The sequence below is a fragment of the Perca fluviatilis genome, chromosome 21, assembly GCF_010015445.1.
Source record: "Perca fluviatilis chromosome 21, GENO_Pfluv_1.0, whole genome shotgun sequence".
NCBI lineage: Eukaryota > Metazoa > Chordata > Actinopteri > Perciformes > Percidae > Perca > Perca fluviatilis.
Window position 1 is genome coordinate 14,581,149 of NC_053132.1, and position 12,627 is coordinate 14,593,775.

General features: G+C 41.2%; 1 protein-coding gene across 1 annotated transcript; it reads left to right on the plus strand.

Moving 5' to 3' along the window:
• Positions 1-5,275: 5,275 nt before the first annotated feature.
• Positions 5,276-7,837, plus strand: adrb1 (adrenoceptor beta 1). The gene has a single exon (XM_039788028.1). It carries the CDS (start codon positions 5,566-5,568, stop codon positions 6,757-6,759), a length of 1,194 nt encoding a protein of 397 aa, XP_039643962.1. The 5' UTR covers positions 5,276-5,565; the 3' UTR covers positions 6,760-7,837.
• The last annotated feature ends 4,790 nt before the right edge of the window (positions 7,838-12,627 follow it).

Here is a 12,627-nt window from a genome sequence, read left to right on the forward strand (position 1 = left end):
AAGCAACTCAAATTTCAAAAGGGTAAGGAAGAAGTGGTCATCAATTATCAATGAACAAGCCTAAGGTCATAGAGGACAATACTCTTCAAATATAAGACTGATGCTGTCTGTGGTACTCAGCCCAAAGCTCATTCTTTTCTACTGAAGATGTAAATTTTTAAAAACAAGTCACAAATGTATGTTTCATTTGTTTAAAAAGGCTGAATAATTTCCCAAAACAGCTGGGCACTGTGTTTACCAAAACTGAGTCAAACAGGAGGAAATAGTGCACTTGGTGGTGATTATTTTAAGTGCTAGTGGGCAGCAGGGCCAGTGTATGATTGACTCAAAATTACAGTGGCAGCACTGTTTGTCAGGCTCAGGCTTCACGGACGATGGTAGGATCAATTCATTGGGGTTGTTTTGTCTTTTCATGGGATTCATTAAAAATATCCTCATTATAAATATTATAATAATATGTATACATAATGTGTGACCATGTGCATATGTTTCATAACCTTTTTACGTACACATAACCATGACATACTGTACGACTTCAGAAAAACAACAGATATTTCTCAGTGCCTACATACAACAATAAATACAAAGCAAAACAAATTGGGTTACATAATGTCATGAGACACATTGAGGTCAAATAACAGGATCAGCCATTGTCAACCAAATTACTATAGAACATCAAAGACTTACATTTCTTATCAGAAAGGGCATAAATTATGACACAACGTACAGTATCTCAAACTCATCATTAAAGTTGTAAAGAGCCCAGTGTGTGAATCCAGAGAAGTTGAGTTTAACTGCATCTGGAAGGATTCTGAACAGATCCTGTGGATAAATTACTAATCTGTCTTTAAACATGTGAAAAACTACGAGAGGATGAATGTGGCAGCGGATGAGATAAATACATAAAAAGTCATAATAAAGAGAGAGAAACTGAAGAGGAGCTATTATCAGCTCCCCCTCCACCACCTCCTCCTCCTCCTCTCTCCCTCCTTTTGTATCTTTGCCCGCTCTCTTATCCCTCCATCCCCTCTCAGCTGCTTCCCTCGCCGTCGTTCTGGCAGCATCATTAACCCTGTGTGCCTCTGGCTGCTGCCTTCGCTGCCAGAGGCCACTCACACACATGGACACAGTCTCAATTAACATGTGCCACACTAGAAAACATCACCAAGGAGCATGCTAACATGTGATATAACAAATTAATATTATTTTTAAAGGAAGCACATCCCTCAAGTGAGCCATGCGGATTCTGTATTGATCAGATAAGAGCCTACAATGGCCCACAGCTGCTTTTAACGGCCAAAAAAAGGCTTTTTAAAAGCTTTTTTTAAAGAGCTTGTAACTCCTGTGCCTCTTATGACACTCATATGATGCATGAAGCTGACACTGGTTAATTGTTACTGACCTATCTGCAATTAATTGCTCGTCGGCTGGCTGTTTCTTTAAAAGTAAAAACCATATGGAGGTTTAGTGAAGTGGAAAATCACAGTTTTTACGTGGTTTTAATTACAGAAAAATGTATTCACTCTTCACTGTGGCTGAGTGGGCTCCATTAAGATCATATCTGTGTTAGAGATAAAATATTAGTAGCATATTTCCAGCTTGTGTGACAGGGCAGGAGGACTGCAAACAGCAGGAAGAAGAGGTTTTTACGATGAATAGAGCTGCTGAAAATGTTCACCTGAACACATACCAGTTTGTCTGCCTCTGCTTCTCACCTCTGCTCAGAAGCTTAAAGTGATGGTTCGGAGTAATTCACCCTAGGGTCCTTTGCACCATGACCTCGAGCCAAACACCCCCCCAGAAGCTTTTTTCACCTGGGTCGAACATTGGGAGAGTTAGCTAGAGTAGCGTTATCAGCTGAATAGCTTAGCGCAGGGGCTAATGGACCCACGTTTGTATCTTGTAAGTTACCCCACTAATAATGCCCAAAATGATACCAAACGTCTACAAGTAGTACAAATAGGTTATGCTCTCATAAAACGATGGATTGGAAAGTTTGTAAGTACACCAGAAGTTAATGAACACTTGCCTGCTCTCTTCAGCTCTCTGTTGCTGTTGCTGCTGCTGCTGCTACCTGCAGTTAGATGAGTGCTTAGGGCCGTCTACAAATTACTACACCGAAAAGAGATACAACAAAAATATTTATTAATTTAATGATTAAATAAGGAAATGTCTCCAAACTTACCTCAATTATTACTTGTCTCCCACTAGTTATACTACAGCACTTACTTAAAAAAAAAAGTTAAATTAAAAAATATTTTTGTTGCATCTCTTTTCGGTGTTGTAATTTGTAGACGGCCCTAAGCACTCGTCTTAGAGCAGCAACAACAACAGCAGAGAGCAGAAGCCAGCAGGCAAGTGTTATTTACATAAACTTCTGGTGTACTTACAAACTTTCCAATCCATCGTTTTATGAGAGCATAACCTATTTGTACTAGTGTAGACATTTGGTATCATTTCGGGCATTATTAGTGGGGTAACTTACGAGATACAAAAGTGGGTCCGTTAGCCCCTGCGCTAAGCTATTCAGCTGATAACGCTACTCTAGCTAACTCTCCCAATGTTCGACCCAGGTGAAAAAAGCTTCTGGGGGGGTGTTTGGCTCGAGGTCATGGTGCAAAGGACCCTAGGGTGAATTACTCCGAACCATCACTTTAAGCTTCAACAGAATCAGAACAGATCAACAGAAAGGCATCACTTCAGATAATGAAATCAACTTTGATCTTTGGCTCGACGCTGGTGTTGACACCAGAGGTCAAGCCGCTAAGTCAAGTTTAACCTGTTCTACTTTATTCCGGCTAAACTTGCATGAACATATGTGGGAGGTAACTGCTGCTCAATGAGTCGAGAGCACTTTGCTCAGCTTATATTTGTTAAAGTGAGGGAGCAGTTGCACAAAAATATGAAAGTATTCAGATAGACATGCTATACATGTAGCCTCTAAGGTACTTCACTACACCAGCAAAGTAGAGAAATTGCTTCAAGGGTTTGAAGGCAATGTTTCTGCATTAACATCTTTTATAGAAACAGTTCTGCTTCACCTCTAGTGGCATCTGTACATGCAGATAGTTTGGGTTTTATTTTCTGTCCTTGTTACTCTGGCTAATCCACATACCTCACAGTGAACAGTTTTCATTGGAACTACTTTCTACCCAAGAAATCCTGTGAATGCACCAGTAGACATAAGCAGGGCAATAGAAATACTGAGGTCACGAGACCAAATCCTCCCAAGGCGACCCTCCGAACCAAAAATAAAGTCTGTATATTGAATTTCCTTCACTACAAGGAATACATTGTTTTAGGGAAATACTGAATTTTTTTTGTTTATTATTTTAATCCTATTTTTGTTGGCCTAAGTTTTGTCTCCAGTAATACACACCTAGTAGACCAGTGTGTAGGAAAATTGTGTTTTTGTTGGCCTAAAAGTAGTCAAATTTAAATATATAGTGAGCCTATTACACCCACCATGTGTTAGTTTATAGCCTATATATTGCAATGTCCCAAACTCCCAAAAAAGTAATTAGAAGACATGACTTCAGTGTTTTTTATAATTTAGGTGAACCAACTCTGTGCCACACTTTCTAATAAGACCTTTATGAAGTGTTTATAAGTTGTAACGATTAGTTTTATTAAGTGAATAAATGGAAAATTAATCATTTTTCAATGCTTTACCAGTTGTAGGCCATTAATAAGAACAAATTCGGGGTTTTTAAGTTGTGAAAATCCCTTTTGCTGATGTTTACCCTTTCCATTTGATAATAGGACAGTTATCAATGTTGGTAAGTAAATCTTCTGCAGCTCTTTTTGACGAAGTGATGGGTCCTTTGGTCCAATCAATCAAAGGGAGTTTTCACAACCTTGCAACCCAAAAGCTGGTCTTACTGATGACTGATCAATAAAGCTTTACTAAATGATTTGTGTACATTTAAGATATTGAATATTCTTGCTTACATAAAACATTGTTCTTTTGGGGTTGTTGCTACGTTTTGTATTATTTCTGCTGTAGACCTTTTTTTAATTTGGACACTTTCATAAAGTGACAAAGTAAGTGTTAAAATGGGTGCCTTAATAGAAAGTGGTACTCAACTCTAGAACACAGATTTCTACTTTTCATAAGGGAAATAAAGCTAATAAGAGGCCTTATTATTTCAGCCTCATCATATCCCAGTAAGAAAGCCCTGCTCCCAACATAGGTGGCTGTGAGTGCCTCAGGTATAGAGCTGACGCTCTGAGAGAGGCTTTGTTATGTTGGGGTCAAGCTGTGTCACAGCCTCTGGCGCGGAGTTGTTAGCTTCATGAGCAGGCAAAAAAACAAAGAGCGCGACGTCACCCGTTTTTGTGTGCAGTCTGTTTGTCACAGGGCCGGTGCAAATGCTTTCACTTCACTGTCTGATCATCAAGATGTCTGTCCTTGTGCTCATTTTTTAAAAGTCTTGTCTTTCAGCTGTAGACTCAGAAAGGCTGTCTGACACTCACAGTGTACATGCACATAGAGGCTGCTGTCATTTCAAAACAATTTCCTTCCTGCGTGAACAAATAAACGAAAGTAACTGTAATGATTATATGTTGTGCTGTTTTCTGAGGAGCTCAATTTGGCAGAATCAGTACTGTGTCATCTTTTCAATCACTTCTCAAGACCTTCTTTTACAGTTTTGCTTGAATGTATAACAACATTTCTTTCACGTCTTCTTGTATTGTGTATCAACTGTGTATAAGGCTGTCTGTCAGTCAGTGCACTCTTGGTGTTCCTCTGCCTGTTTGTTCAGTTTGTTGACATCTGGATGAAAACAAAGAAACCTTTAACTCTTAACTCTTATCTTATAGGTAAATGTATGTTTGACATGGATTTTAATGACCTGGATGCATCAATAGTTTGGCTGTTGGTCAAACCCTAGCTGTCTTAACTTATGACTTTTACGATTAATACATTTAATGTAATACAGCTGCTGTGAAGCAAAGAGCAGATTTGTGTGGGTCTGTCTGACCTCATAGCTGTGGAATGTATCTTTGTGATAAAAATATAAAATGGACAAGTGGAAAAACAAACGTGTTTGTGATGGCAAGTGATGAAAGAGGAAAATCCCTGTGGTTCATGTCATTGTGGATTTTGGATCTCCATGGTTGGCTTCTCATGTTCCCAAAGACTGGTAGATTGTTGACAGATAACAGTCACAGACAGTTAGGATGTGGTTAGAAAGCGGCTTGCCAAAAATATCCTCTTCTTCTTGAATGGAAGTGTTGTCTATTTATCCATGATACGAAAATGAGACCGAATGTCTCATCTTTTTAGGTTAAGGTGTTGTTTTGCTGCCTCAACTTCATTGTTGGGACAATTTGTCTGAGCTACGTTGATTGGTCCTGAGGAGCAGTGATGTCACCGCCTGGATGTGCCCGGCCGGTGCATCAGCTCGCGCAAGCTGAGGGCTAGAGAGGAAGAACTCCAGATGGAGTTGGCGCGCGACGGGAGTAGAGCTGTGGCTCGTGCGACCGCGACACACTGGAAAGGCTGCCTTGCACTGCCTTGATGAACTCGACCTGGTCCCGCACACAGCGCAGCAGCCCGTCATGGGGGACGGTGGCGCGTCTTCGCCGGTGAATTTGCTGAATGGCTCGGGGAGCGAGGCGTCGGACGCACCTGGCTCCGCCACAGCCGCGTCCGAGCAGTGGATGGCGGGGATGAGCCTGGTGATGGGTTTGATCGTCCTGTCTATTGTGTTCGGGAATATCCTGGTCATTTTGGCCATAGCCAAAACGCAGAGGCTGCAGACGCTCACCAATGTGTTTATTGTGTCGCTGGCGAGCGCGGACCTCATCATGGGGCTGCTGGTGGTGCCGTTTGGCGCCGCGCTCGAGGTGCGTGGCTCGTGGCAGTACGGCTCCTTTTTCTGCGAGTTTTGGATCTCCGTGGATGTCCTGTGCGTCACCGCCAGCATCGAGACCCTGTGCGTTATCGCCATAGACAGGTACGTGGCCATCACCTCCCCTTTCCGCTACCAAAGCTTGTTAACCAAAGCTCGGGCCAAAACGGTGGTGTGCGCAGTCTGGGCTATCTCTGCGCTGGTCTCCTTCCTCCCCATCCTGATGCACTGGTCCCGTGACAGTGTGGACACAGCCTGCTACGAGGACCCTGAATGTTGCGACTTTGTCACCAACAGGGCATATGCCATCTCCTCATCCATCATATCTTTTTACATTCCTCTACTGGTCATGATATTTGTTTACGCCCGCGTTTATAGAGAGGCGAAGAAGCAGCTGAGGAAGATCGACAAGTGTGAGGGCAGGTTTCACAACACTTTAACCGGACTGACCTCCAAATGCAAGAAGAGGCCGTCTAAAATCCTGGCACTCAGGGAGCAGAAGGCGCTCAAAACGCTGGGCATCATCATGGGGACGTTCACCCTGTGCTGGCTGCCCTTCTTCATAGTCAACGTGGTGCGTGTGTTTTGCGCAGAGGTGGTGGACAAGGAGCTTTTCGTGTTCCTAAACTGGCTGGGGTATGTGAACTCCGCGTTTAACCCCATAATTTACTGCCGGAGCCCGGACTTCAGGAAGGCTTTCAAGAGGCTGCTGTGCTGCCCGAGGCAAGCCGACCGCAGGCTGCACATCAGCTCCTGCGACCTGTCCCGGTGCTCCGGTGGATTCGTTACTGCTCTGGAGCCCGGCACATTGGGGCTGTGGTCGGATTGCGCCGGTTTGGACAACAGTGACAGCAGCTTGGCGGGGACCACAAAGCTGTCGCACTCTGAATCACAGCTGTGAAGGAAAAAAATAAACTTTTGTTGAGGTGGATTACAACGAACTACCTGGGATAGGATGGTGACAAAAGCGGGCGTTGACTCCTTGAGCGTGGTTTTCCTTTTGGGAAAGGTATGCGCAAGAACTGCACCTTATAATGGGTCTGTTTTGTATGAGAAGTAAAACATCAGACGAAATCACCAGAATTGTATTTGAACGCCATAGTTTTTGAAAGAGGCATCAGGACCAATGTTCTTTCCAAGATGCGCGATAGGACAGTTTAATGACAAAGAGATGATCCAATTTGCTAAATAATATCACCCCTAAAATAAAGATAGGTGGATCTGATGAATTATTATTTTTAAGATTATTTTTCGGGGCTTTTCCCTTTATCAGATAGTGACAGTGGATAGACATGAAAGGGGGAGAGAGATAGGTGATGACACGCAGCAAAGGGCAGCAGGTCGGATTCGAACCCGAGCCGCTGCAAAGGACTCAGCCTATATGGGGGTTAGAGGCTGCCCCGGATCTGATGGATTATAATGGGTGCTGCATTTTGCCATAAAACAGGATTCATTGAGAGCATACGCACCTGTTGTTTATTCCTGATGTTTTTGTTTATTTCTTATTATATTGGATCAGCAGTTCAGTGTTTTATTGAGGATGATCATCTATAGGAGTGGGTATCTTTAAGTTAACCCCAGGATCGTGATGGGTCACAATGTATTCTTAAAATGACAATGATAAAAATGATAAACTGCTCAGGCGCACTGTAATAAACTCGTTATTTAAAAGCATTGGTCGGAGTGACTGTACTGTATAAATGTCGTGCTCACAATGTGTTTTTACCTCACAGCTATCGGCAAGTGCAATGCAGACAGGTATTTGTTTATATTAAACATTTATGTAAATATGTATTTATTCCGCACTGTCTTTTACATATAGCCTATGTGGGGCTGACTCCCACGCCATTTGTACATAGTGTGGTGTTTGAAGTGAGGAATTTGAGCCTCTCTTTTTGTTTTTTTCTCATTTAAGATTTACCTGCAATTGTAAGGTGGTGTGTTGACTCCTATGAAATAAAAGGACGTTTCGTTGATAACTACTGTTTGAGCTTTATTTGGATTTTCATTTTCTTATTGGTTCAGACTGCTAAGATCACCTGGAACCTGATTGGCCTCTATTAGATTTTTAAACTGGATTTTGTACACATTCATGCACAGTGGATTAATATGGTTTTGTATAAAGTGTTTATATGTTTAACCTACTTTATTCTCAGCTGCCCTGATGAAGGTTCATTCAGACAGAGCACAGAGTACAAATCAAACACTGAAACAACTGCATTATGGTTGGTTTGATGAATCAGTTTCAGAAAAATAATTATTTCTATCAATTGAAATGTTAAAGCATTGTTACTATATTTCACATTCAAATTTTGATTAAAGGTGCCATAGGTAGGATTGAGAAGATCCAAGACTTAGCCAAAAATTTTTAACATCGACAACTCAGTTCCTCCCCCACTTTCCGCTAAAGCCCAAAACTGTCTCCCCCCCACATTTCCCATAATGCATCTTGATAACGTCTTCCATTAGACCCTCCCTGCCTCCTGTCTGAAAACCCAAGACAATGAAAGATTAACCCTGGTGATGTCATAGTGATGTCATTAGGGTTATTTTGTCAGTTTGGAAAGTGCACAAAAAAACATAAAATAATTGTTTTCACAGATTAAACAATACAATACGTTTCACTGGAACATGTATCAAAAGTCTTAAAATTCTAAACATATCATGTAGCTTCTTGTTTATCATTATCAATATTTGCCATATAGGCCCAACAGATTTTGCATACTCTCTGCTGCATACAGTCTCATGCAGGAGCCTCTTGCTGTTTGATTGTTTACACTTTCCATAGGCCTCACTCTGAACGCCTATAGAAGATGTTTTAGTAAACATGACAGCTGGTGTTATGAAGTGACTCTGAGGAGAGATATTTCCATTTATTTCTGGGGAATATTAATTAGCCCTTTAGCTGGACATCTTTATAACATATTAGCATGATGTGTCCTGCTAATGTTGCTCTCCCTGAAGGGCTGAGTCGTACATTTCAATTAGATCAGAAAATCCGAATGGAACTGAGCTCAGCTGTTTTGGCTAATGAACATTGTTTAGATATGATTGGTTGGACTAATGTCTGAATGAGACCCAGCTTTTAGAAAGAAAGAAAACAGCAGTGCAGCCAGCACCATTGATGGCCTCCTGGCAAAGACCTACTTCATTATTAAGCATTGTTTGTTTGGCAGGCAGTTGGGGATTTAGGCAGATTAGCATTGGGCTCACAGATGGAGGAGCTAATCAGCAGCTTTAAGAATAATTGTTCCAAATTGCATGTGTATCAGTGGATATTTTGGCTGCTCTAAGTCAAAGTAGATTAACTGATATCCCTGTAACCTCTGCAGTAACTGAGGTTACTGTTGGTGAACACAGAGTTTACATTCAAAAATATGACTGGTCAGTACTTTTGGTGTGTTTCACTGGAGTGATTGACAATCAAGTTTAGTTTCCTTTAAAGCTTTAGTGCATAACGTTTTGATATTTATGAACGTCCGTTACATTTAAGCCATTGCAAAATGAGCTACAAAGCTAATTAAGGCTATCAGCTCCACACAACTCTCTCTGTATTTCTCAATTATGGCTGTGTTCAGAAGATTGTGTCGTCCGGTGACTTTCCCACGCTGAAACTGCAGTAAAGATTATTACCTCTTCTGAAGAGTCCATCATGTTTTTTTATTCCTCCGTGTCTTCTGTGGCTACCATAGATTGTACATATTAAGAGTCTATGGTGGCTACTAGCAACTGCGTGGGGGAGGTCTGGGGGTACGATCACGTAAGGCTTGTATCATGTGGACACACCAACAGTGTTATTGTCATTACTTAGAATTTCTCATGGGGGAGACAGAAACTACGCACTATAGCTTTAACTGTTATAGGCCAAGGCCAATTGTTATATATCTATTAATACCACTTTCTGTTCTGTACAGTAAAAATGGAGCCACAGCCAGCAACCGGTTAGCTTATAGTAGCTTAACATTAAGACTGGAACCGGTGGAAAACAGCTAGCCTGGCTTCTGTCTCGTAGCAACAAAATCTTCAGCACCTCTAAAGCCTAAAAAACCCCTAAAAAACAGACTATTTCTTGGCTTGCAGGAGTTGCCAGGCAACACCAGCGAAGACTACGGAAGTTACTCCCCTTCCGCTGGACCTCGGAAAAAAAATGTAGGCCTATGGTAGTGAAGGAGGAGAGACTAATTATTATGGGCAGATGTTGTTACCTTTGAACAGAGCCAGGCTAGCTGTTTACCAATGCTAAGCTAACTGGCTGCTGGCTCCAGCTTTATGATTGCACAAATGTGAGAGTGGTATCAATCTTCACATCTAACTCTCGGCAAGACAAAGTACTTTTTCTCAAAATGTGAAACAGTTACCTTCAATTTTATTGTATTTGCTCCTGTTCAAACTTTGTTAAATATAGTCAGTGAAAGATGGGGACATTTTATAAGACCAGGTGCAACTTGAGGTGCAATCATTCCCTATGAAATTTCCATATTCGCAGATGTTAATGCACCCATAATCTAATTTCAACATGGTTTCACAGCAGAATGAAGTCAGACATTTTTCCATGACCCCCCAATTCACCATATCCAAACTGCAATGAGACTTTAAAGGAGGGTCTGGAGCTCTTTCAGATCTTCTCAGGCAGCAGGTGTGAGGTTTCATTCAGTTATTACATGGACTGAACCTCCTCTCATCCAGATTATGAATATTGTCTCCGCCAACCACCGCCTACTGCCTTCTGTATTTGATTAAAGACCGACACAAACATAATTATCATCAGCGAGAATCAAAAACATTTAGACCATGAGACTTCTTTGTGAATCAGTAATCTTATTCTTTCCATTTGTGCTACTGTGATATTATGCTTAGACACATTTGCTTTATAACATATTTTACAAACCTTTAAATAATGATTTGCCGTACAAATACTTTGTTTAAAAAGCAACAAAATCAAAGTCAGTTGAAGAAGACTTCTAGCGCTCAATAAGCTCCTTTTGGTAACCAAGGGCTTGATGTAATTCATCTAATCCAACAGAAACATGATTATGAAACATGATTTTCTTAAATGCGCTGCAAATAGGCTACTGTTATTTTCTTCGGGAGGTGGTTGGAGGGGAGGTTTTTTCAAGGCAGAAATTAGGAAAAATACAAAACAGTAATAATGGAAGAAATTATGAAACACCAGAAATGTCATCACCTGGAGATAATTACTGTTGATTGCTAAGTATTACAACCTTATCAGATCCCAAGCGGAGCAGAAAAATGCACCTTTTGCACACCTTAGCCACTTTTAAAGAATTTCAAGTCTTTTGTTTGTCGACATCAAATATATAATAATAAAATATACAGTACATGTGAAAAATATATTTCATTAGCCTGTTAAGCCCACCAATTTACACCAAAGTGCTGGATTTAGTTGACATTTTGAGAGACATTTAAGGGAAGCAACATTTGAAGTCATATTTATGAATGTACAATATAGCTAAATGACAAGCATGAACTTGTGGAGACTCTGCTGGCACGCACGTCTGATGCCAAACATTGAAAAAATTCAACTTCCATTGGCTAATAAATGCCTTGTAACCCTGTAAGATTGAATTCCCCTGTGATTTTTTCCACTCCAAATCACGCTGCGAGTGTTCAGGTGTGGTGCCAAAAGCAGGTGCTACGCTTCATGTGTCCATCTGTTTGGATTCCCATGTGAACGTGGCGCTCAGCGGTCTCCATCTGCCATGCTTTGGCTTGCTTTGACTACGGCTCACGTAAAGATTGGGGCAAATGTTGTCAGTCACGTTCAACTTTTGTGTTGATATTTTATGTAAAAATTATAATTATTGTGTTGCACTTAAATAAATATGAACTACGCAACTAAACACTCCTGACTACATCCTTTTGGAAACATTCGCAATCAGGAGGCAGCAAAGTAGGCAATAGCATTTTTTCATTGGTCCACTGGTTTCTCACTCCAAATCAGATATGATGTGGCTCTGTCAGAACATTGATGCACTGTGGCTCCAAAAACCTACTCTGACTTTCTTGGTACCTCAATAATCTGATGATTCAGGATCGAATGGCCCAGGAGATTTTGTGTACAGGATGACAATGTGTGTGCCAACAGAGATGGTGTAATTTAGCATTTCTTTTTGAGAGTCAAATGAAAAGATACCACTCCCATATCTGTCGGTTAAATTTGCCAGGGAACGGTTAACAGGGGGAAACAGCAAGCCTAGCTTTGTTCAAAGGTAACAAAACCCACTACTTTACCAGCACATCTAAAGCTGGCTCCAGCCTCATATTGAATGGAAAGATTTGAGAGTGATATTGACCTTCTCATCTAACTCTCAGAAAGTAAGCAAAAAAATATATATTTTACAAAATGTCAAACTATTCTTTTAAGTCATCAGCGGGACTGCACTGATTACTGCAAACATTATTATGGGGTCCACTTCTATCCACTGGGTCTGGTCTCTATGTTATCTTCTTTTCATGCTTCCAATGGTCTGACTCTACCATTATCACACATGCAAGCATTTTGAGATACAGATGTTTGCAGTTTAGTCTCTTTGCAACCCCCCCCCCCCCCTCCCAACCTTTTGAAACCCCCCTTTCTTTTAAAGAATAATCTTAACAGCCATGGCTGGTCTTTCACAATAACAGTGGGGTTCAAGAGGTGGACTTGCACACACATGATGAGTGGCTTCACAGAGTGTTCAAAGTCCTCTGAGAGGCTACGCTGAGTCCAAAAGGGGAAAAGTGCCCTTTTGCAAGACTGCCAACTGAC

Excerpts from the sequence above, each read along its gene's own strand:
- adrb1 (XM_039788028.1), top strand. The coding sequence starts at position 5,566 with ATGGGGGACGGTGGCGCGTCTTCGCCGGTGAATTTGCTGAATGGCTCG.